This window comes from Amphiura filiformis, chromosome 4, assembly GCF_039555335.1.
Source record: "Amphiura filiformis chromosome 4, Afil_fr2py, whole genome shotgun sequence".
NCBI lineage: Eukaryota > Metazoa > Echinodermata > Ophiuroidea > Amphilepidida > Amphiuridae > Amphiura > Amphiura filiformis.
The window spans coordinates 21,354,675-21,379,614 of record NC_092631.1 but is presented as its reverse complement, the minus strand read 5'-3'; the positions used below and the strand labels follow the sequence as shown (position 1 = coordinate 21,379,614).

At 35.4% G+C, this 24,940-nt stretch overlaps 1 protein-coding gene across 1 annotated transcript; it reads right to left on the bottom strand.

The window, feature by feature from the left end:
• Positions 1 to 997: 997 nt before the first annotated feature.
• LOC140150685 (uncharacterized) lies at positions 998 to 6,530 on the bottom strand. The gene is made up of 3 exons (XM_072172767.1): positions 6,059 to 6,530; positions 3,277 to 3,345; positions 998 to 1,755 (listed from the first exon to the last, which is right to left on the bottom strand). Exons 1-3 carry the CDS (start codon positions 6,269 to 6,271, stop codon positions 1,705 to 1,707), a joined length of 333 nt encoding a protein of 110 aa, XP_072028868.1. The 5' UTR covers positions 6,272 to 6,530; the 3' UTR covers positions 998 to 1,704.
• Positions 6,531 to 24,940: the final 18,410 nt, after the last annotated feature.

The window sequence follows — 24,940 nt, the reverse complement described above, 5'->3', positions numbered from 1 at the left end:
ACTTTTGTATTCATAATGCACTCATGGTATTGCTCACTATAGTGTTTTATAATCAACGAGAAGTTGATAACACTTTAGGTGGTCAAAATTATTATAACAAAAGCTGAGGAAAAGCCATTGTTTAGATTGAATTAAGCCATCCAATTTCATAAAAACATGTGGGGATTATTTAAGGTTGTAACGACGGATTTTGTCTCATTAATTAAAAGCGTACTCAGCGCGTGCGCGGATGCACTTAAGAAATGAAATAATACGAATTGCACCTGTTGTTATGAATATTTTAAATAATTTTATGGCAAGTGCTGTAACCGCGAGACAATTGATATTAATTTTTCGCCTTTCCCTATTAATTAAATATGACTATTGATGGCTATTAAAGTGCACGCAGGCTATTGTCCCCAGCTTATGTTATTTATAGGCACTGTGGTTTTGTCTTCAGTCAAGTATATCTCGTGATAATTACTTCACATCATAACATGTAACATTAAATTCAATATAAGCTGCAACATACATTTAACATTTTTTTAAACATCGCAAATAAAACTATAATACAAATGTACAGTGTGACCCAGCAAACATAAAAATATTTTATACTATCTTGGTATTTATTTATTTAAAAAATGTCTATTTCAGTGTGATAAATCATAAACAAAAAAATAATAAAATTCATCACTACAGTATATAAACGTGTTTTCAAAACGTTTCTATAACATTTTAATGTCGGGTTATATAAAGGTCACGGACACGTTTTTAAAACGTTTTGTATGAAGAAAAGAAGTGCACACGTTCAATCAATCAATCAATCAATCAATCAATCAATCAATATTAATTAATCAATCAATCAATCAATCAATCAATCAATCAATCAATCAATCAATATAGGATGACACTCCTTTTTAGCAAGAATGATGTCAATTTAAGGATTTTTATGTTATAATATTTAACGTGAGAAAACGAATGGATTTTGAATTGATTATTTAAAATTACCTGACCAGAAAATGGTTTTGATGACATGCAGTTTGAAATAGACTGATTGAGACATATCCGTATGATAATAGCATTGATTTGTTTAACATAAAAAATATCTGAACTTGCAGAAATCATTAAAGAAAATAAATATACATAGCACAGTTGTATAAAACGTCCTAAAGTTCCTTACATCATTATAAGTATAACACTAAATATGAAACAAGCGGACCTTAAAAATAAGTCCTTATTTACAATCATTTTACAATCCATGCCACAAAATTAGGGTTGTTTTCGTCGCCGAGTAAGACAGGTGGTTGCCGTCATACAAGCATTTTAATTGCACTCGGGCATTCCCATCAGGCAACACAAGTGTAGCACCCCCCGAGTGGAGCTGAGTAACGTAAATCCCACAATGCATATTTTGTTTTGTTTGTATGTGTTTCTATCTGTCTGTCTGTCGTGTCTGGGTGTGGTTCTTGTGTTTGACTGCAGTTTGGTTGGTATGGTAAGTTTGGTTTGGTTAATTTGTTTTCAAAGAGTCTGATCCGAAGTTGAAGTTCATAGTTCGAAATGTAAGTCCTAATATAAGCTTTATAGTCATGGGTTCAAATCGCACAAGTGGTGAACAAAGATGCAACCCAAAACGTGCAAAGACAGACAGGCGACACGGAGCGATATGTATAACAGATAATACATCAAGGTGGTATGTTCAGCTGATTACTGGAGAAAACATCTTTATTCTCTCGCCATCGATTCGCCCGCACCTGCTGGAGCGTCTTCCCATTCCTGTATAAAGATAAATAAATAAATAAATAAATAAATAAATAAATAAATAAATAAATAAATAAATAAATAAATAAATAAATAAATAAATAAATAAATAAATAAATAAATAAATAAATAAATAAATAAATAAATAAATAAATAAATAAATAAATAAATAAATAAATAAATAAATAAATAAATAAATTTCAAACCTTAATTAACATCAGAAATATTCTTATCTTTAATAATAATACTAGATTTGATAATACTCGGTACTTTTTTATGTGTATCTGTTTTTGGATGTTGGTCATGGTTTTTTATTTGTTTTTTTTTACTCTTGTTCCATGTTTTGGGTGAAGTGTTTTTTGAGTGGGCGTCCTTAGTCACTATCTCCTTAACCAGTCCTTGATCCATGTTGCATGTTTGTCTAATTAGGCACATATTTATGCAATCCATGTCAATCATGTTTGGCTGTCGTTATTGTAATGTTGTTAATGTTATTCTAATCTGTTCTGGTCAATTTCAAGATCATTCCTCTTCAAATCTCAGTATGACATGTCTACTTGTGTGGATCTCCAGTGTGTGCGTTTCTCCTACCCATTCTTAAGCCTTTATCCCTCTTGACTTGCCTTGTTTGTCATGTCTATGCCTATGATGGATTAACGATCTTGATGTACAGCTTGGCACAGACACAGACATGACAAACAAAGCAAGTCAAGAGGGATACAGGCTTAAGGATGGGTGGGGAAAACGAACATAATAGAGATCCACACAAGTAGATAGGTCATACTGAGGTTTGTAAAGGAATTATCATGAAATTGACCAGAATAAGCAGATCAGAAAACATTACAATTAAGAATATCAAAAAATTGCAAAAGATGATTGACATGGACTGCATATGGCCTAATTAGGCACGCCTACAACGTAGTCAAAGGGTGTAAGAAAGAGGTCTCTTTCTTCTAAGAACAGACAGAAGCAGACATAATGAGGAATACCCACTCAAAAACCACTTTACCCACAAGGCTGAAAAGGTAATTCAGGCAGTCCTCAATAAAGAGATAATAGACGGTGTTTTGACTCTATTTAAGCAGAAAAGATGATTATAGCAAAATGCTTCATTGAGCTTTACATACAAAACAAGCAGTACAATTATCTTACAAATATTTCCAAGAACATTAATGATAATCTAAAAAAACATTTTACATACAAATCCAGAGAGATAAAAAACAAGCAAGATAAAATACCATAGAACAAGATTTTAATTATCATCTTTTATGCGCATGGGCGTCTTTTTGTAGGTGGATAACAGCGCTCTAAAAGTTCTTAAAGTCCCTTTCAGTGATTCCAGGCCAGGGCAAGTGTCAAAAATTAAAATTGTTTATAAATCGCGTAAAAGTGAAGGATAAGTCATTCAAATTGTCATTATTTTGGTATTTTTTATAATAAAACATTTGGCAATTATTATTATTATTGAGATTCAACAATATGGATAAACATGAAAATAACCGGGAAAAGAGCAAAGCAAAAAAAGTGTCATCTCACCTGAGCTTCTTGCGCTAATGCACAGAGAGTACAAAACCAAATCATGAGTAGATCCATTGTGTAAGAGCCCTGTAAAAAACAAAAGTGAAATATACAGGCATGAGATATTGGGTAACAAAATAGGCATAATATAAAATCCACACTACCCCTGTCGAAGATTTTGGAAATATCTTCCACAGAGGGAGTATGAATTTCAAATAGAATAGACAGTTGGGTAACGTCCATTTGAAATACTCACTCCAGTTGTTGAAGATATTGATAAAGGCATATACAGGGGGAGTATGGGTTTCAAAATGATTAACCCTGACTAATTACATTTGAAAAACATACTCCCCCTGTGAAAGAATTCTCCAACATCTGTCACAGGGGTAGTATGGGTTTTAAATGGAATAGCCCAATTAAGAATCTATGTTAAATTAATTTGAATAATGAATAACACAACTTGATTTGCTAAAGTTCTTGTAAACAAATATAAAAATTGGGTAAAATGATGTTAAACACACCTCAAATACGTTTCGTAGGATTTTACCATCATTTTAGCCAAATATCTCTTAGAATTTGTTTACAAGAACTTTTGCAAATTATATTTGCTGACAATCCTGATGAACTTATTTACGAATAACATAATTTAAAATTGAATACATACCTTAACATAAACATAGAACAATTGAAAAATTGTTGATTTTTTTTGCGATTTGATACCAAAATACTCATCTTACAACATATTGCAAGCGTATATTTGGCTTGGTATCTAAGACAATTGGTCTAATCTGTATATAGGTACATGTGCGTGTTCAAACACGCACATGTACAGAGTCAGCTTGTTGTTCCTTTAATTAATTAAAGAAAATTTGCCAACGCACGAAGTAATTAGAAAACAGTCCCTTTTTCATTAATAATTTATACTGCATATAACTACAATCATATGCAGCAAGTGCTTGTATTTTAGTATTTAGAGAATTCTTTGTAATAATTTCCAATGTTTGCCAAATATATTTTACATTAACAATTTAACAACATTTTAAAATGTTATTGTAGCGTTTTTTCATGTAAGACGTTAAAAATGTTTTCATGACCTTTACATAACCCGACTTTACACGTTATTAAAACGTTTTGATCCAAAACCATAACGCGATCATAAACGTTATCATGTTTGTAACATATTTGTGTTTGCTGGGCTGGGTTGTCATTTTTAATGGTCAAAACGTCATTTATTTAATTTGCAATTCACAGCATGTCCCTAGTTTTTAGATATTCAGTTCAACCTGAACGGGTTATCGATTATAAAATATCGATTAGAACTATAAATTCAACAAGTGCTAAGCGCAAGCAGGAATAGCGTAATAGACATTCTATTTTGGATATGTTGTACATGTACAGGAGTGACAAATTAAAATTGCTCCGATTTTCGTAAAATTGGATGCAAAAGAATAGTTTTATTATCAGCGATGTTGAGTTGAGTTCAGAAGCTAGCTGATAAATAAATACAAATGCCATTGAATCCTATGGAATCCTAGTATATTTGAACTCTTTGCTGTGTAAAATGCTAGATAGACATCGCAAGTATAGTGTAAACTATTCTTTTTCTGAAAGCTAGGCGAACAATTTACCTCAACTTTTACGAAAATTGGAGCATCTTTGACTTTTGGACCCTATGACACAACAAGCAAATCGACCTTAGACCTTTCATATACAACGTCTTCGTAACTATAGGTCGTACAACTTTACTTATCTGGGATCCGTGGGGGCCAGACCCATTGACATGTTTAAAAGTGTTACAAGTGGAATAAAAATTATTATTGGGGTCATTTTTTTTCTCGAGTCGTTTTTTCAAGGACTAGGACTCGGACTTGGTAGCTAAGGACTCGGACTCGGACCCCAAGGACTCGGTGACTCGGCTTCGAGTCCTCCTCGAGTCCAGCAAAATAGGGTCTTGTTATGTCTTTATTTTCGTTCATTGTAAACTTCTTCTTATCCTGGTTGTCAACTTTACGCAAACTTGTGATTGTTGCAAAATAAAATATTACAGCGACATGCGTACACAAATTGGTTCGCTGACTCTTAAGGGATCGGATAGTGACGTTTGCACACAATTTTTTGTGGGACCTGAGCCATGCACATCAGACACACCAAATTGCGTTCTGAATACGAGGAATGTCATTTTGATATCAAATAATTTTGATTTGTTTGAAATTCGCGATATAATACAAATTAAATTTTATAGCAAATGATTAAAAATTGAAATTTTTAAAACTACCTAATTATTAAATATGGTAGTACAGGTGACGAGAAATGCTTTTTTTTTCCCTCAATATTACTGTAGTTTGGTCGTGGAAACTTTCTTATTCAGGGAAATAATGTCGCTAGTTAAATTAGCTCAACATTGGAAAAAAGAAGGGTACATTTATTTTGCATATAACGAAGGGCTGATTAACTAACGCCTTGTAAAGAGATGCTAAAACAACCTATAGCTTGAAAATAAGGCCATTTTAACGGGGTCATAAAATTAGTGTATCTTTAGTGTTATCATGATTAGGGTTTCTATAAATATCCCTTATGAAACAGGTAATTTAATTGTGGATTTTTTTTTTACCAAATCTATAATACGATAGAGCAAATCTTGATATCTTTATAGCCTCTCACAAAATGGGCATTCATTGGTTTCACATAGGTAATCTATGCTTTGCAAAGTCAAGCACTGCGAAATATATAAAACAAGATAAAGACGGATTAAATCCAACATAAAGAACAAATAGGATAAACAATTAAACATTATACTTACTTCAATTCCTTTCGATTCTCGTGTCATTCCTCTGATTTTAGTCATAGACCAGAGTCCAATACAACCTAGCGTCGACAAACACCCGTACATGATACAACTTTCTCCATTTTTCTCTGCTACCTTACCAGCGGTGTAACAAGGTACAATATATGTGATGATGCAAATACCGATATTATTAAAACATCCACAAAGTCCATTTTTCCATTCACCCATAGTTGATTCTGTAGTTTTGTTTTTCTAAATCAAGAAAAATGTAACAATTTTTGGGCTGGTATTTATTTTTGTTCCTGTCAGTAAGACGTTTAAACAGAATGAACTCAGGCTAACGATCTACAGGTTGCAAGCGTCTGTTGTCGCCAGGGTAACGCCCATTTACCAGACCTTGCCGCTTCCTAGTATATACCCCAGCGGAGCTACCGATCAATGAAAATATTATTTGTTCAATGATGTTTGGTTTTCTCCGTCATGACGATGGGAAAACAACCTGATGCATTTTCATTGGTGGGTTCAATGACAAATTTAAATATTAATGACAATTATTGGCGCCCGAATACTGCGTATAATGGAGTAGTGGCAATGTTCGGTCAAGCGAATCGTGTCTTAGTAATAGTAAAATATTACTATTGTTAATCGTTAAAATTATCATTTTTATGTTAAAATGATCGATGGAGAGGGGGATTGTAAGAAGGAAAGATAAGCCTGCCTCCCTATAATCTATAGTGGGGTGACGAAGATTTTGGACAGGGGCAAGGCTGTTTGTTTAGCGTTGTTTGAAGGAAACAGGCGAAGAATGTTTGAAGTTTAGCTCATGGACGTTGTTTCAATGAGACTAGTAAATACTTAGAAGCTCTTTAGACACTTTAAACATTCCAACCTTTCGCACAACTAACAATATGGATATGGTAATGGTTGTTACCCAGCAAACACAAAACGTTTTCGACATCATTCGCAAAAGGTTATAAAAGGTTGTCAGAAAACGTTTAAATGTCGGGTTATATAAAGGGTATATTAAGAGTATAAAACGTTTTCATAACCTTAAAAACATTTTTGATAATCTACTGCTCTGCAAATAAAGATGTTTTACAGAAAAGGTTTAAATGTCGGGTTATATAAAGGGTATAAAAACGTTTTAATAACATTCCAAAAACATTCTTGAAAACTTGATACAAAACATTCTAAACAGAATGTTATTTTGGGGTTGAAAAATATCTTTCGAAAAATGTTTGCCCAAAATATTTTCAATAACGTTTTAAAAACGTTTTCATGACCTTTATATAACCCGACATTTAAATGTTATTAAAAGGTTTTGAAAAAACATTTTAAGAACATTTCTATGTTTGCTGGGTTCAAATATTTTAACATAATGTTATTTAAGTATTGACACAATATTTGGCAAAAACTGTTTGCAAAAATATTTTACAATAACATTTTTTGAAAACATTAAAAAATATTGTTGTAGTGTGTTTTAAAACGTTATCGTGACCTTTATATAACCCGATATTTTAATGTTACTAAAACGTTTTTACCTAAACCAAAAGCCAAAATATAACTTATTTAAAACGTTTTTAAAACGTTTTTGTGTTTGCTGGGATAACTACTTTTATAATTGTTATGAAGGCAACATTGAAAATTGGCTACTTATGACCAACAAACTAAAAACCTTTCCTTTGGCTCTTTATAGCATGTTTAATTCCTGTTCATTCTGGTCTAAATATTTCTGAATTTAATGATGGTGTTTGGACTTGTTCATATTTTTGACTCCTTTCTTGTACTCCTCTAGACTTCTCCGTAGTCTACTTGCCCATTGTGCATACTCTTAAAACTCTGATTTAATTAATTTGTGCACAATTGATAGCTTTTCACATCTGATCTTTTTAGTCACCGTACTCCCTCTGTTTGCTGGCTTCCCAAGATTTTTAACTCGGGCTTTCGCGATTATTAAACTGGTAGATTCTAAAATCAGAATTGTTCAGTATTTAAGTGCCATTATAATATGTTGCATTCAATAAGCTTACGTATACGCTATACTGCGTTTTAAATAAGTTACATTTTGGGTTTTGGTAACATTAAAAACGTTTTAATAACATTAAAATGTCGGGTTATATAAAGGTCATGAAATCGTTTTAAAACGTTTTGTATGAAAACACACTACAACAATATTTTTAAAATGTTTTCGAAATGTCATTGTAAACTATTTTTGCAAACATTTTGACCAAATATTTTGTCAACACTTAAATAACATTATGTTAAAATATTTGCACCCAGCAAACACAGAAATGTTCTTAAAATGTTTTTTACAAAACGTTTTAATAACATTTAAATGTCGGGTTATATAAAGGTCGTGAAAACATTTTAAAACCCCCAAAATAACATTCTGTTTAGAATGATTTGTACCAAGTTTTCAAAAATGTTTTTGGAATGTTATTAAAACGTTTTTATACCCTTTATATAACCCGACATTTAAATGTTTTCTGTAAAACATTTGTGTTTGCTGTGCAGTAAATTACCAACAAATGTTATGAAAACGTTTTATACCATATATTAATGTACCCTTTATATAACCCAACATTTAAACGTTTTCTGACAACCTTTTATAATACCTTTTGCGAATGATGTCGAAAACGTTTTGTGTTTGCTGGGTAATTATATAAACTTTTTCATAACCATTTATAGTATTTTGATGTAATAAATATCAGTATAATTTCGAGTTCAACTGAATGCGTTCATCATGATTAAATAACATAATTTTTTTATTCATCAAAAATCGACTATGGCATAGTATAGTACTCCTCGTGACAACAAATGCACGACTGGTACAATACATTTCTTTATTCAAACATTCATGTGTTCCTCACTTTAACAAAATAATACAGGTTCTAAAAAAGTTCTAAAATTGTCCTCTCAGGAAAACCCTTACAGGCTAGGTTCTCTAAAGATTTTTGGTTCTTTATATTGGCTCTGACTTATAGACTTTCTTCTCTCTTCACTATATATGATTGTTTACATGAGTTGTCGGGAGTTGCCGCTACACTGCAAAAATTGTGTCTTACCTGAGGACACTATTTAAGACGCGACTTTGAAGCCACTTTTTAGCCATGTCCTTATGCAAGTCATGTCTTGCATTATAGACATGGCTTATGGAAAGACGGGACTCTGAGCTATGTCCGTATCCAAGACATGACTAGCTACAAGACATCAACAAAGTATGTAGCTAGCCTTAAGTCATGTCTTAATTATAGGAACAGAATGGGACATGTCTTACTTCATGTCCTAATTAAAGGCACATTATTGAATAAGTGACTTAACAAGTCACCCATTCTTCGAGTCGTGTCTTATCACAATTTCATATGTCTCTAAACTAGACATGACTCATATGCATAAAGTCATGACTAACCACAAGACATGTGGTTAGGATATGTGACTTGCACAAAGACACTAAATTAAGACATGTCTACTGAAGACATGTCTCCATGCTAGACACAATTTTTGCAGTGTATTTAATAAAGTTTCTTTCCATGTAAGTTATAGGACACTTGAACAACTTTAGAAGTTCCAAAACTTAGCCTTGTCCTCTCTAGGATTTGACGATCGAAGACATAAAAAAGAGAAAAAGAATTATTATTGAAAATTGATATTTTAACATAGGGCCTATTCAATGTGTTTTCTTTCCATGTAAATTATGGGACAATTGTACAAGTTTAGAAGTTCCACGGTAAAGCTCATCATTTCCCTCTCTTATAGTTTTTGACAATCGAAGACATAAAAAAGAGGTATAGGATTATTATTGAAAATAATGATTAACATAGGGCCTAGGCCTATTCAATAAGGCATTTCTACAAACCACTATGGCCACATTTTCTAAGATAATCAGATGTCACATCGATTTGATCATCGTCTCATGATATGAGGTTAAAAGTATTATTGTAGCTTAGGAGGATTTCGTTATCCTAGCATCCTCTTTTACAGAGATTTTTCAGTAGATATCCACGAAAAAAGTTTATTCCCAAAATTTCAGTTGATTCCGATTTTGCGTTGGCGAGTTATGCATGATTATGTATACACTGCTCCATAGGCCACTGTTGTAATTTTGTTCTGGTATACCAGAACGAAATTCAAATTTGACGATTTTTTGCTAAACGAATTAATCTGCAAGACATTTTTGGTACATAAACATTATGTAGCCAGAGGTTTCCATTGGTATAAAGATCTCATTTTTCTTAGAAAATTGTGGGGGGGGGGGGACGAGGCTGTGGATCACGAAATGCCCTTTTAATCAATCAATTTATCATGATTATTATTGCCGATTACATGGTATAGTACGATTACTAATAATCAATTTTTACTTGGAATTAAGGGGATACTACACCCCTCGATCAATTTGTGTCTATTTTTGCATTTTTCTCAAAAACTAATAACACAGTGGTAACAAAAGTTATGTATATTATAGGGGCAAGGAATCCAATTACTACACTGGAATTTCAGTGACCCAAGACAAGCGGTTCGTTATTTATGATAAGAAATAAGGTACCGCTATAAAATGTACCTCATTTCCTATCATATATACTGGACCGCTGGTCTTGAGTCACTGAAATTTCAGTGTAGTAATTGGATTCTTTGCCCCAATAATATACATAATTTTTGTTACCAGTGTGTAATTATTTTGTGAGAAAAATACAAAAATAGTCACAAATTTACCACAAGGGTGTAGTACCCCCTTAAGTCTGTTTTCTTGTTATTCGATTCAAGGACGCTGAATATAAGCTTATATATTATGTAGGCTATATCACCAGATCGTCCAATCAGGCTAAAATCGACAATAACGAAACTGAGATAAAGGCAAAAATGAGGAGTAAAAACAATTAAAAAAAAACATAAGAAAATAGACATAATTATAACCACATTGCAAGTATTCAATAGACCATCAGTAATCAAATTGTATTTAATGAATGAGCAAGTTAGTAATGGTAGTAACTCAATTTTCAAAATTTCTGACTTTGGCTTAAGTGGATCAGATTAGGTCACATATCCACCATAGGCGTAGATCCCTGGGGATGGTGGATACCCCCCAATATTTTGCCAGGGGGTGGTCCATACAATCATCCCCCCAATGTTGACACCTGAATACAGGTTTCTGACCAAATTTGCCCCAAAAGTGCATTTATTCCACTTTTGCACCATATTTCATCAGTTTAGCTTCAAAATAGCAACATTTTCGTGCGCTTCGGGCGCATTTGTACCACAAGCTTATTCGGTCGCTAAAAGGTGCTGGATTTACTATACTTCAAGAATTTTTCCACCCCCACCCCCACCCCCCAATGTCAAAAAGAAATCTACGCCACTGATATCCACTAATTCCGAAAAGCGCATAACAATATCACACAGGAGCAAAAGGTATAAAAAAAAGGACAAAAAGGACAAGCAGCTAGGGGACGCAGGGGCAACCTTGTCAATCAATGCTTAGTTATGCTATTGTCCACCGAAGTTAAGCACATATCGCCGATACATTTATCCATTATCAATCAAATCGATAGGCGATTACCTGACATGTTAACATGTATGCCAGGTCTAGACTGGTTCTAGTTTAGAAAAATCACTTTCAAACATGTCAAATTATGCGTCTGGCGCCACGGATCCCAGAAATGTAATGTTTGTGTGTGTGTTCGACTTATCGTTACAAGAAGTTGGGGGGCACAAACGGTCACAGGTCGATTTGTTTGTTGTGTGGGTCAAAAGCCAAAGTTGCTCCAATTTTCATGAAAGTTGAGGCAAATTGTTCGCCTAGCAAAGAGGTTTCAGAAAAAGAGTTGCACTATCTGCGATGTCTATGATCAAGTTACACAGCAAAGAGTCAAAAGATATGTAGGATTCCATAGGATTCAGTGGAATTAGTACTTATTTATCATCTATCTTCTGAACTTGACATCGAAGATTCTTTTCCTGAATCCCTTGAACTTTTGTTACGAAAATCGGAGCAGCTTTAATTTTTCACCCATGTATAACATGCAAATTGACCTTCGACCTGTTGAGCCTCATAACTTGGTAACTAAATGTCCTACGCGCATATGTTATAAAAATATTTTTAAATAATTGTTAAAAGCTAGATATTAATATCTAAGTCATTTCCATTCTAAATAATGTATACTTTAATATACTTTAGACCAACAATATCCTGATAGCAAGTACTTCATCAATCGCATATCTATACTGTTGGTAGCAAGTAGTTCATGAATAAGCTATCTATACTGCTTATAGCAAGTATAATTCACTACGCCATCTACTGCTTATAGCATGCAGTTCATCAATGCACTATCTACTGCTGATAATAGATATACAGCCTATTCACTGTGACATCTACTACTGGTAGCAAGTAGTTCATCAATGCCTTATCTACAGTTGATAGCAAGTAGATCATCAATGCGCTATCTGCTTCTGATAACAAGTTGTTCATCAATGCCCTATCTACTGCTGATATCAAGTAGTTCATCAATGCGGTATCTACTGCTGATAGCAAGTAGTTTATCAATGCCCTATGCTGATAGCAAGAAATTCATCAATGCCTTATCTACTGCTGATAAAAAGCAGTTCATCAATACGCTATCTACTGCTGATAGCAAGCAGTTCATCAATGCGCTATATATTGCTGATAGCATGCAGTTCATCAATGCGCTAACTACTGCCGATAGCAAGTGGTTTATTAATGCCCTATCTATTGCTGATAGCAAGTAGTTCATCAATGCCTTATCTACTGCTGATAGAAAGTAGTTTATCAATACGCTATCTACTGCTGATAGCAAGCAGTTCATCAATGCGCTATCTACTGCTGATAGCAAGCAGTTCATCAATGCGCTATCTATTGCTGATAGCAACTAGTTCATCAATGCGCTATCTACTCCTGATCAGATCATCAATGCGCTATCTACTGCGGATAGCAAGCAGTTCATCAATGCGCTATCTTCTGCTGATAGCAAGTGGTTTATCAATGCCCTATCTACTGCTGATAGCAAGCAGTTCATCAATGCGCTATCTACTGCTGATAGCAAGTAGTTCATTAATGCGCTATCTACTCCTGATACCAAGCAGTTCATCAATGCGCTATCTACTGCTGATAGCAAGTAGTTTATCAATGCCCTATCTACTGCTGATAGCAATGCGCTATCTATACTCCTGATAGCAAGTAGTTCATTAATACGCTATCTATTGCTGATAGCAAGCAGTTCATCATATCAATGCGCAATCTACTGCTGATAGTAAGTAGTTTATCAATGCCCTATCTCAGGGTGTCCCAGAAAAAATTCCCGGGCGAATAAATTTGGACGTAAGTCGAGAAATAGACATCAAAATCCAAAAATCTAAACATCAGCGTGTAGCCCATCTTATTCTGCATCTTATACGCTAATTTCACTGGAATCGGTTGCATGGTCGCGAAGAAATGAGCGATTACATAACGCATGTGTCAATTAACTTCATTCCAAGTTTAAAAGAAAGATCATTCAACACAATGCGCACTAATGGTTAACTGTCAATGGGCTTCATATTTTGTTCTGTGAAATCTTTTCATTCTTTTTAAACAACCTGTTTCTTGCAAAACATTTAATTAGCTTTTAAAACCTGCACGGTATTGAAAATGAAAGCTTGCATGTAAGATAATGCTCGGTATTTGTAAATATCTGTTTTCGTTAATGTTGATATAAATGTTGCATAAAGAATTTCAGCTGGATTAAAAAAATTCTCACACACATTAATGTTTTTCTAATATTTCCAAGAAATTGTAATGCAAAGTTTAAATCTTTTAAAACTTCAACATTAATGTTGCATGGTATCAAAAATCACACGTAAAGCTGTAAGCACTTGATCATTGTCATTCTTGGCTCAAATGTTCTTTGTAAAGTTAAAATATATACATATTTGCACAACCTAAAGAATTAAAGTTGGAGAGCTTCCAATTGCAGAAATCAATGTTTTCTTAGACAAACTGTTATTCCTTTTCAGAGAAAGCATGCATGACATAACACCGTCAGATTTTAATAGATAATGTGGACTAAATTTAATGAGATACATGTACACAAACTTAAGGAAGCGATGAGCGAGTATGAAAAAAGCGCCTGTTGATCAAACTTGGAATGAACTGCATTGATGCACGCATTATGTAATCGTTCATTTCTTCGGAACCAGTAAACCGAATAAAATAAAATTTTCGTATGTGATGCACAACAAAATAGGCTATGCGCTACATTTTAAATTGTTTGATTCTGATGTTTATTTCTCGAATTACTTTCAATCTTTTTCACTCGGTAATTTTTTCTGGGACACCCTGTATTCCTGATAGCAAGTAGTTCATCAATGCCTTATCTACTGCTGATAGCAAGTAGTTTATCAATGCCCTATCAATTGCTGATAGCAAGTAGTTCATCAATGCGCTATCTACTCCTGATACCAAGCAGTTCATCAATGCGCTATCTACTGCTGATAGCAAGTAGTTTATCAATGCCCTATCTACTGCTGATAGCAATGCGCTATCTACTCCTGATAGCAAGTAGTTCATCAATGCCTTATCTACTGCTGATAGTAAGTAGTTTATCAATGCCCTATCAATTGCTGATAGCAAGTGGTTCATCAATGCGTTATCTACTCCTGATACCAAGCAGTTCATCAATGCGCTATCTACTGCTGATAGCAAGTGGTTTATCAATGCCCTATCTATTGCTGATAGCAAGTAGTTTATCAATGCGCTAACTACTGCTGATATCAAGCAGTTCATCGTATCAATGCGCAATCTACTGCTGATAGTAAGAAGTTTATCAATGCCCTATCTATTGCTGATAGCAAGTATAGTTTATCAACGCGCTATCTACTGCTGATAGTAAGTAGTTTATCAATGCCCTATCTATTGCTGATAGCAAGCAGTTCATCAATGTCTATATGTACTGCTGGGCGCATCCCGCAAAGTAGTTCATCGCCAATGTGCTATCTACTGCTGATAGCAAAAAGTTCATGCGCCATAGTGCTGATAGTAAGCAGATCATCAATGCCCTATCTACTGCTAATAGCAAGTAGTTTATCAACGCGCTATCTACTGCTGATAGCAAGTAGTTTATCAATGCCCTATCTATTGCTGATAGCAAGAAATTCATAAATGCCTTATCTACTGCTGATAAAAGGTAGTTCATCAATACGCTATCTACTGCTGATAGCAAGCAGTTCATCAATGCGCTATCTACTGCTGATAGCAAGCAGTTCATCAATGCGCTAACTACTGCTGATAGCAAGTGGTTTATTAATGCCCTACCCATTGCTGGTAGCAAGCAGTTCATCAATGCGCTATCTACTGCTGATAGCAAGTAGTTTATCAATACCCTGTCTACTGCTGATAGCAAGCAGTCCATCAATGCGCTATCTATTGCTGATAGAAAGTAGTTCATCAATACGCTTTCTACTGCTGATATCAAGCGGTTCATCAATGCGCTATCTACTGCTGATAACAAGCAGTTCATCAATGCGCTATCTACTACTGATAGAAAATGGTTTATCAATGCCCTATCTAATGCTGATAGCAGGCAGTTCATCAATGCGCTATTTACTGCTGATAGCAAGTGGTTTATCAATGCCCTATTTAATGCTGATAGCAAGCAGTTCATCAATGCGCTATCTACTGCTGATAGCAAGCAGTTCATCAATGCGCTATCTACTGCTGATAGCAAGCAGTTCATCAATGCGCTATCTACTGCTGATATTAGCAAGCAGTTTATCAATGCGCTATCTATACTGCTGATAGCAGGTGGTTAATCAATGCCCTATCTACTGCTGATAGCAAGCATTTCATCAATGCGCTATCTACTGCTGTTAGCAAGCAGTTCATCAATGCGCTATCTACTGCTGATAGCAAGTATTACGTCGATGCGATATCTACTTCTGAAAGAAAATCATTCATCAACTATATTAAGAAATATGGAAAAAAGAACTGGCTAATTTTGTAAATTAATGCGCACCGCAAAACGAACGCAAGAACAAACAAACAAACAGACGATGTTATTTTATCTTAATTTATATTTTAATATGTTTTTTTTTAACTTAAATTAAATTAATTACTCAATGCCCTATCTATTGCTGATAGCAAGCAGTTCATCAATGTCTATCTAGTACTGCTGAGCACAAAGTAGTTCATCGCCAATGTGCTATCTACTGCTGAAAGCAAAAAGTTCATGCGCCATAGTGCTGATAGTAAGTAGATCATCAATGCCCCATCTGCTGATAGCAAGTAGTTAATCAACGCGCTATCTACTGCTGATAGCAAGTAGTTTATCAATGCCCTATCTATTGCTGATAGCAAGAAATTCATAAATGCCTTATCTACTGCTGAAAAAATGTAGTTCATCAATACGATATCTACTGCTGATAGCAAGCAGTTCATCAATGCGCTATCTACTGCTGATTGCAAGTAGTTCATCAATACGCTTTCTTCTGCTGATAGCAAGCGGTTCATCAATGCGCTATCTACTGCTGATAGCAAGCAGTTCATCAATGCGCTATCTACTACTGATAGCAAATGCTTTATCAATGCGCTATCTAATGCTGATAGTAAGCAGTTCATCAATGCGCTATCTACTGCTGATAGCAAATGGTTTATCAATGCCCTATCTACTGCTGATGGCAAACAGTTCATCAATGCGCTATCTACTGCTGATAGCAAGTGGTTCATCAATGCGCTATCTACTGCTGATAGCAAGCAGTTCATCAATGCGCTATCTACTGCTGATAGCAAGCAGTTCATCAATGCGCTATCTATTGCTGATAGCAAGCAGTTCATCAATGCGCTATCTACTGCTGATAGCAAATGGTTTATCAATGCCCTATCTACTGCTGATAGCAAGCAGTTCATCAATGCGCTAACTACTGCTGATAGCAAGTGGTTTATCAATGCGCTATCTACTGCTGATAGCAAGCAGTTCATCAATGCGCTATCTACTGCTGATAGCAAGCAGTTCAACAATGCGCTATCTACTGCTGATAGCAAGCAGTTCATCAATGCGCTATCTACTGCTGACAGCAAGCAGTTCATCAATGCGCTATCTACTGCTGATAGCAAGCAGTTCATCAATGCGCTATCTACTGCTGATATTAGCAAGCAGTTTATCAATGCGCTATCTACTGCTGATAGCAGGTGGTTAATCAATGCCCTATCTACTGCTGTTAGCAAGCAGTTCATCAATGCGCTATCTACTGCTGATAGCAAGTATTACGTCGATGCGATATCTACTTCTGAAAGAAAATCATTCATCAACTATATTAAGAAATATGGAAAAAAGAACTGGCTAATTTTGTAAATTAATGCGCGCCGGAAAAAAACAAACGCAAGAACAAACAAACAAACAGACGATGTTATTTTATCTTAATTTATATTTTAATATGTTTTTTTTAAAATTAAATTAAATTAATTAATCAATGCCCTATCTATTGCTGATAGCAAGCAGTTCATCAATGTCTATCTAGTACTGCTGAGCACAAAGTATAGTTCATCGCCAATGTGCTATCTACTGCTGATAGCAAAAAGTTCATGCGCCATAGTGCTGATAGTAAGTAGATCACCAATGCCCTATCTACTCCTAATAGCAAGTAGTTTATCAACGCGCTATCTACTGCTGATAGCAAGTAGTTTATCAATGCCCTATCTATTGCAGATAGCAAGAAATTCATAAATGCCTTATCTACTGCTGAAAAAATGTAGTTCATCAATACGATATCTACTGCTGATAGCAAGCAGTTCATCAATGCGCTATCTACTGCTGATTGCAAGTAGTTCATCAATATGCTTTCTTCTGCTGATAGCAAGCGGTTCATCAATGCGCTATCTACTGCTGATAGCAAGCAGTTCATCAATGCGCTATCTACTGCTGATAGCAAGTGGTTCATCAATGCGCTATCTACTGCTGATAGCAAATGGTTTATCAATGCCCTATCTACTGCTGATAGCAAGCAGTTCATCAATGCGCTATCTACTGCTGATAGCAAGTGGTTCATCAATGCGCTATCTACTGCTGATAGCAAGCAGTTCATCAATGCGCTATCTACTGCTGATAGCAAGCAGTTCATCAATGCGCTATCCACTGCTGATAGCAAGCAGTTCATCAATGCGCTATCTACTGCTGATAGCAAGCAGTTCATCAATGCGCTATCTACTGCTGATAGCAAGCAGTTCATCAATGCGCTATCTACTGCTGATATTAGCAAGCAGTTTATAAATGCGCTATCTACTGCTGATAGCAGGTGGTTAATCAATGCCCTATCTACTGCTGATAGCAAGCATTTCATCAATGCGCTCTACTGCTGATAGCAAGTATTACGTCGATGCGATATCTACTTCTGAAAGAAAATCATTCATCAACTATATTAAGAAATATGGAAAAAAGAACTGGCTAATTTTGTAAATTAATGCGCGCCGCAAAACGAACGCAAGAACAAACAAACAAACAGACGATGTTATTTTATCTTAATTTATATTTTAATATGTTTTTTTAAAAATTAAATTAAATTAATTAATCAATGCCCTATCTATTGCTGATAGCAAGCAGTTCATCAATGTCTATCTAGTACTGTTGAGCACAAAGTAGTTCATCGCCAATGTGCTATCTACTGCTGATAGCAAAAAGTTCATGCGCCATAGTGCTGATAGTAAGTAGATCATCAATGCCCTATCTACTGCTAATAGCAAGTAGTTTATCAACGCGCTATCTACTGCTGATAGCAAGTAGTTTATCAATGCCCTATCTATTGCTGATAGCAAGAAATTCATAAATGCCTTATCTACTGCTGAAAAAATGTAGTTCATCAATACGATATCTACTGCTGATAGCAAGCAGTTCATCAATGCGCTATCTACTGCTGATTGCAAGTAGTTCATCAATATGCTTTCTTCTGCTGATAGCAAGCGGTTCATCAATGCGCTATCTACTGCTGATAGCAAGCAGTTCATCAATGCGCTATCTACTACTGATAGCAAATGCTTTATCAATGCCCTATCTAATGCTGATAGTAAGCAGTTCATCAATGCGCTATCTACTGCTGATAGCAAATGGTTTATCAATGCCCTATCTACTGCTGATAGCAAGCAGTTCATCAATGCGCTATCTACTGCTGATAGCAAGTGGTTCATCAATGCGCTATCTACTGCTGATAGCAAATGGTTTATCAATGCCCTATCTACTGCTGATAGCAAGCAGTTCATCAATGCGCTATCTACTGCTGATAGCAAGTGGTTCATCAATGCGCTATCTACTGCTGATAGCAAGCAGTTCATCAATGCGCTATCTACTGCTGATAGCAAGCAGTTCATCAATGCGCTATCTATTGCTGATAGCAAGCAGTTCATCAATGCGCTATCTACTGCTGATAGCAAGCAGTTCATCAATGCGCTATCTACTGCTGATAGCAAGCAGTTCATCAATGCGCTATCTACTGCTGATATTAGCAAGCAGTTTATCAATGCGCTATCTACTGCTGATAGCAGGTGGTTAATCAATGCCCTATCTACTGCTGATAGCAAGCATTTCATCAATGCGCTATCTACTGCTGTTAGCAAGCAGTTCATCAATGCGCTATCTACTGCTGATAGCAAGTATTACGTCGATGCGATATCTACTTCTGAAAGAAAATCATTCATCAACTATATTAAGAAATATGGAAAAAAGAACTGGCTAATTTTGTAAATTAATGCGCGCCGCAAAACGAACGCAAGAACAAACAAACAAACAGACGATGTTATTTTATCTTAATTTATATTTTAATATGTTTAAAAAAAAATTAAATTAAATTAATTAATCAATGCCCTATCTATTGCTGATAGCAAGCAGTTCATCAATGTCTATCTAGAACTGCTGAGCACAAAGTAGTTCATCGCCAATGTGCTATCTACTGCTGATAGCAAAAAGTTCATGCGCCATAGTGCTGATAGTAAGTAGATTATCAATGCCCTATGTACTGCTAATAGCAAGTAGTTTATCAACGCGCTATCTACTGCTGATAGCAAGTAGTTTATCAATGCCCTATCTATTGCTGATAGCAAGAAATTCATAAATGCCTTATCTACTGCTGAAAAAATGTAGTTCATCAATACGATATCTACTGCTGATAGCAAGCAGTTCATCAATGCGCTATCTACTGCTGATTGCAAGTAGTTCATCAATATGCTTTCTTCTGCTGATAGCAAGCGGTTCATCAATGCGCTATCTACTGCTGATAGCAAGCAGTTCATCAATGCGCTATCTACTACTGATAGCAAATGCTTTATCAATGCCCTATCTAATGCTGATAGTAAGCAGTTCATCAATGCGCTATCTACTGCTGATAGCAAATGGTTTATCAATGCCCTATCTACTGCTGATAGCAAGCAGTTCATCAATGCGCTATCTACTGCTGATAGCAAGTGGTTCATCAATGCGCTATCTACTGCTGATAGCAAGCAGTTCATCAATGCGCTATCTACTGCTGATAGCAAGCAGTTCATCAATGCGCTATCTATTGCTGATAGCAAGCAGTTCATCAATGCGCTATCTACTGCTGATAGCAAGCAGTTCATCAATGCGCTATCTATACTGCTGATATTAGCAAGCAGTTTATCAATGCGCTATCTACTGCTGATAACAAGTGGTTAATCAATGCCCTATCTACTGCTGATAGCAAGCAGTTCATCAATGCGCTATCTACTGCTGATAGCAAGCAGTTCATCAATGCGCTATCTACTGCTGATAGCAAGTGGTTCATCAATGCGCTATCTACTGCTGATAGCAAATGGTTTATCAATGCCCTATCTACTGCTGATAGCAAGCAGTTCATCAATGCGCTATCTACTGCTGATAGCAAGTGGTTCATCAATGCGCTATCTACTGCTGATAGCAAGCAGTTCATCAATGCGCTATCTACTGCTGATAGCAAGCAGTTCATCAATGCGCTATCTATTGCTGATAGCAAGCAGTTCATCAATGCGCTATCTACTGCTGATAGCAAGCAGTTCATCAATGCGCTATCTACTGCTGATAGCAAGCAGTTCATCAATGCGCTATCTACTGCTGATATTAGCAAGCAGTTTATCAATGCGCTATCTACTGCTGATAGCAGGTGGTTAATCAATGCCCTATCTACTGCTGATAGCAAGCATTTCATCAATGCGCTATCTACTGCTGTTAGCAAGCAGTTCATCAATGCGCTATCTACTGCTGATAGCAAGTATTACGTCGATGCGATATCTACTTCTGAAAGAAAATCATTCATCAACTATATTAAGAAATATGGAAAAAGAACTGGCTAATTTTGTAAATTAATGCGCGCCGCAAAACGTACGCAAGAACAAACAAACAAACAGACGATGTTATTTTATCTTAATTTATATTTTAATATGTTTAAAAAAAATTAAATTAAATTAATTAATCAATGCCCTATCTATTGCTGATAGCAAGCAGTTCATCAATGTCTATTTAGAACTGCTGAGCACAAAGTAGTTCATCGCCAATGTGCTATCTACTGCTGATAGCAAAAGTTCATGCGCCATAGTGCTGATAGTAAGTAGATTATCAATGCCCTATGTACTGCTAATAGCAAGTAGTTTATCAACGCGCTATCTACTGCTGATAGCAAGTAGTTTATCAATGCCCTATCTATTGCTGATAGCAAGAAATTCATAAATGCCTTATCTACTGCTGAAAAAATGTAGTTCATCAATACGATATCTACTGCTGATAGCAAGCAGTTCATCAATGCGCTATCTACTGCTGATTGCAAGTAGTTCATCAATATGCTTTCTTCTGCTGATAGCAAGCGGTTCATCAATGCGCTATCTACTGCTGATAGCAAGCAGTTCATCAATGCGCTATCTACTACTGATAGCAAATGCTTTATCAATGCCCTATCTAATGCTGATAGTAAGCAGTTCATCAATGCGCTATCTACTGCTGATAGCAAATGGTTTATCAATGCCCTATCTACTGCTGATAGCAAGCAGTTCATCAATGCGCTATCTACTGCTGATAGCAAGTGGTTCATCAATGCGCTATCTACTGCTGATAGCAAGCAGTTCATCAATGCGCTATCTACTGCTGATAGCAAGCAGTTCATCAATGCGCTATCTATTGCTGATAGCAAGCAGTTCATCAATGCGCTATCTACTGCTGATAGCAAGCAGTTCATCAATGCGCTATCTATACTGCTGATATTAGCAAGCAGTTTATCAATGCGCTATCTACTGCTGATAACAAGTGGTTAATCAATGCCCTATCTACTGCTGATAGCAAGCAGTTCATCAATGCGCTATCTACTGCTGATAGCAAGCAGTTCATCAATGCGCTATCTACTGCTGATAGCAAGTATTACGTCGATGCGATATCTACTTCTGAAAGAAAATCATTCATCAACTATTATATTATAAGAAATATGGAAAAAAGAACTGGCTAATTTCGTAAATTAATGCGCGCCGCAAAACGAACGCAAGAACATACAAACAAACAAACGATGTTATTTTATCTAGGCCTATATATTTTAATATTTTAATATGTTATTTTTTAAATTAAATTAAATTAAATTAAATTAAATTTAATTTAATTTAATTTAATTTATATCTATGAATATTCTCAATCATCCAGGTAGTTGAATAAAGTTAGATTAGGTTATAAATCTTTGCAACTGGACTTACTGTTTTTGTTGACTACAGTATCACGTCATATCTCTGACGCTTCATCAGGCCTAGTGATGTGAATTGGCTCTGTGTTATTGACCTGTGACGTCACGGTGGTAGGAGTGACGTCACACTGGAGTCGCCGAGGAATTTTCCTGATCGTTGGTTCGTAGCTGTGAGACAGGTTGTGGCGTAGTCCCCCTCCGCGATTCAACGTTGGTTCCTCAACTGTTTGACTCCCATCATCCGCTCATCCATAAACTCGGTGTGATTGAGGAACCAACGTTGAATCGCGGAGGGGGACTACGCCACAACCTGTCTCACAGCTACGAACCAACGATCAGGAAAATTCTCGGCGATTTCCAGTGTGACGTCACTCCTACCACCGTGACGTCACAGGTCAATAACACAGAGCCAATTCACATCACTAGGCCTGATGAAGCGTCAGAGATATGACGTGATACTGTAGTCAACAAAAACAGTAAGTCCAGTTGCAAAGATTTATAACCTAATCTAACTTTAATTTAATTTAATTTAATTTTACTACTTTAATTAATTTCAATTTAGTTTAGTTTTTATTTAATTTATTTATTTACATTTGATCGATTGATATAGTCAAGTGTCCAGGTCAAGTAGGTAGGTCAAGTGTAGGGCTAAGAATACAAAGATGTTTTCAAGGGTTTGGGATGCATAGGAGAGCCTCAACATCTAAAGCAGTATACAGACTTTTATTGTATTGTACGTACAATATTGTATGTATAATATGTACGTTATTTAATCTATTGTTATTCTATTTCAGTACTGTTTAAGTTCTAACGAATGTTTGATGACGTAAAATCGATAATATATTTCTGCTAGATATTGTATGTAACATATTATCGATTTTTCGTCATCAAACATTCGTTAGAACTTAAACATTACTGGAAATAGAATGGCAATAGATTAAATAACGTACATATTGTACATACAATATTGTACGTACAATACTCGGAGTCTGAAGCGCGCTTTAGGGTCTGTGCAATAATTATGAGCCCGGGGGGGGGGGGAATTTCCGAACGGCCCGCCAAAAAGCGCTTCCCCCCTCTCAGCTGCCAAAAATCGCCCCCCCCCCTCGGCCCGCCAAAAAATCTTTGCCTCCCCCCTTTACACATGCCAAATTTTCGGGATCCCAATTTGCAAATGGGTATGAACGTTTGGACAGTATTTATTGTGGGACATTAGAGCACATCAGACATATCGAATTGCTATTATAATACGAAGAATGTCCTTCTGATATCAAATAATTTTGATTGTTTTGAAATTCGCAATGTAATACACATTTTATGGCAAACGATTAAAAATTGACATTTTTGATATTTAACAGTACTCGAAGTAAACTTTATAAATCTGATGATTTATACTTAAAGTGTATGTAGATGGGATGAAAAGCCGATGATCAATTGAAAATTTGGACCTTTCGTATTGAAGATATGGATATTTTTTCCCAAAACACAAAAAAAAAAAAAAAAAAAAGGTCTTTTGGGAAAAAAATCCATATCTTCAATATGAAAGGTCAACATTTTCAATTGATCGTCGGCTTTTCCTCCCAGCTACATACACTTTAAGAATATATCATTAGATTTACAAAATTTACTTCGAGGACTTTAAATTTTGTGTGTTAAAAATATCATAATTTGTCATAAAATTTGTATTTATAAAAATGAAAATTATTTGATATCAGAAAAAAAATTCTTCGTATTCAGAATGCAATTCGATATGTCGGATGTGCTCTCATGCCCCACAAACAAATATCAGGGCAGCCAGCATCCCACGGGAAAGAGGGGATGGGGAACTGAGGGACCCGGGGGAGGGGGATACGCCACTGAACTTCAATCAATCATAAGATGAGCGTCAATCCCGGGAGGGGCAGGGGGACTCACGGTCCCCGCCACATTTTGGGATAGGGGAAGGGCACAATATCAAATTAATATTAATTAGGCCTACATATCAATTATTATTATATTATTATTAGGCCTATCATTTAACATTATTATTTTTAATTATCATTATTATTATTATTATTATTATTATTATTATTATTATTATTATTATTATTATTATTATTATTATTGCTTATCATTTATTATTATTTACCTTATTATTATATTTTTATGGGTCGACGAAATAAGCGAAACATGCATGTAAATACGTCACCTGCTTATTATACCTTGAACGGCTGGAATACA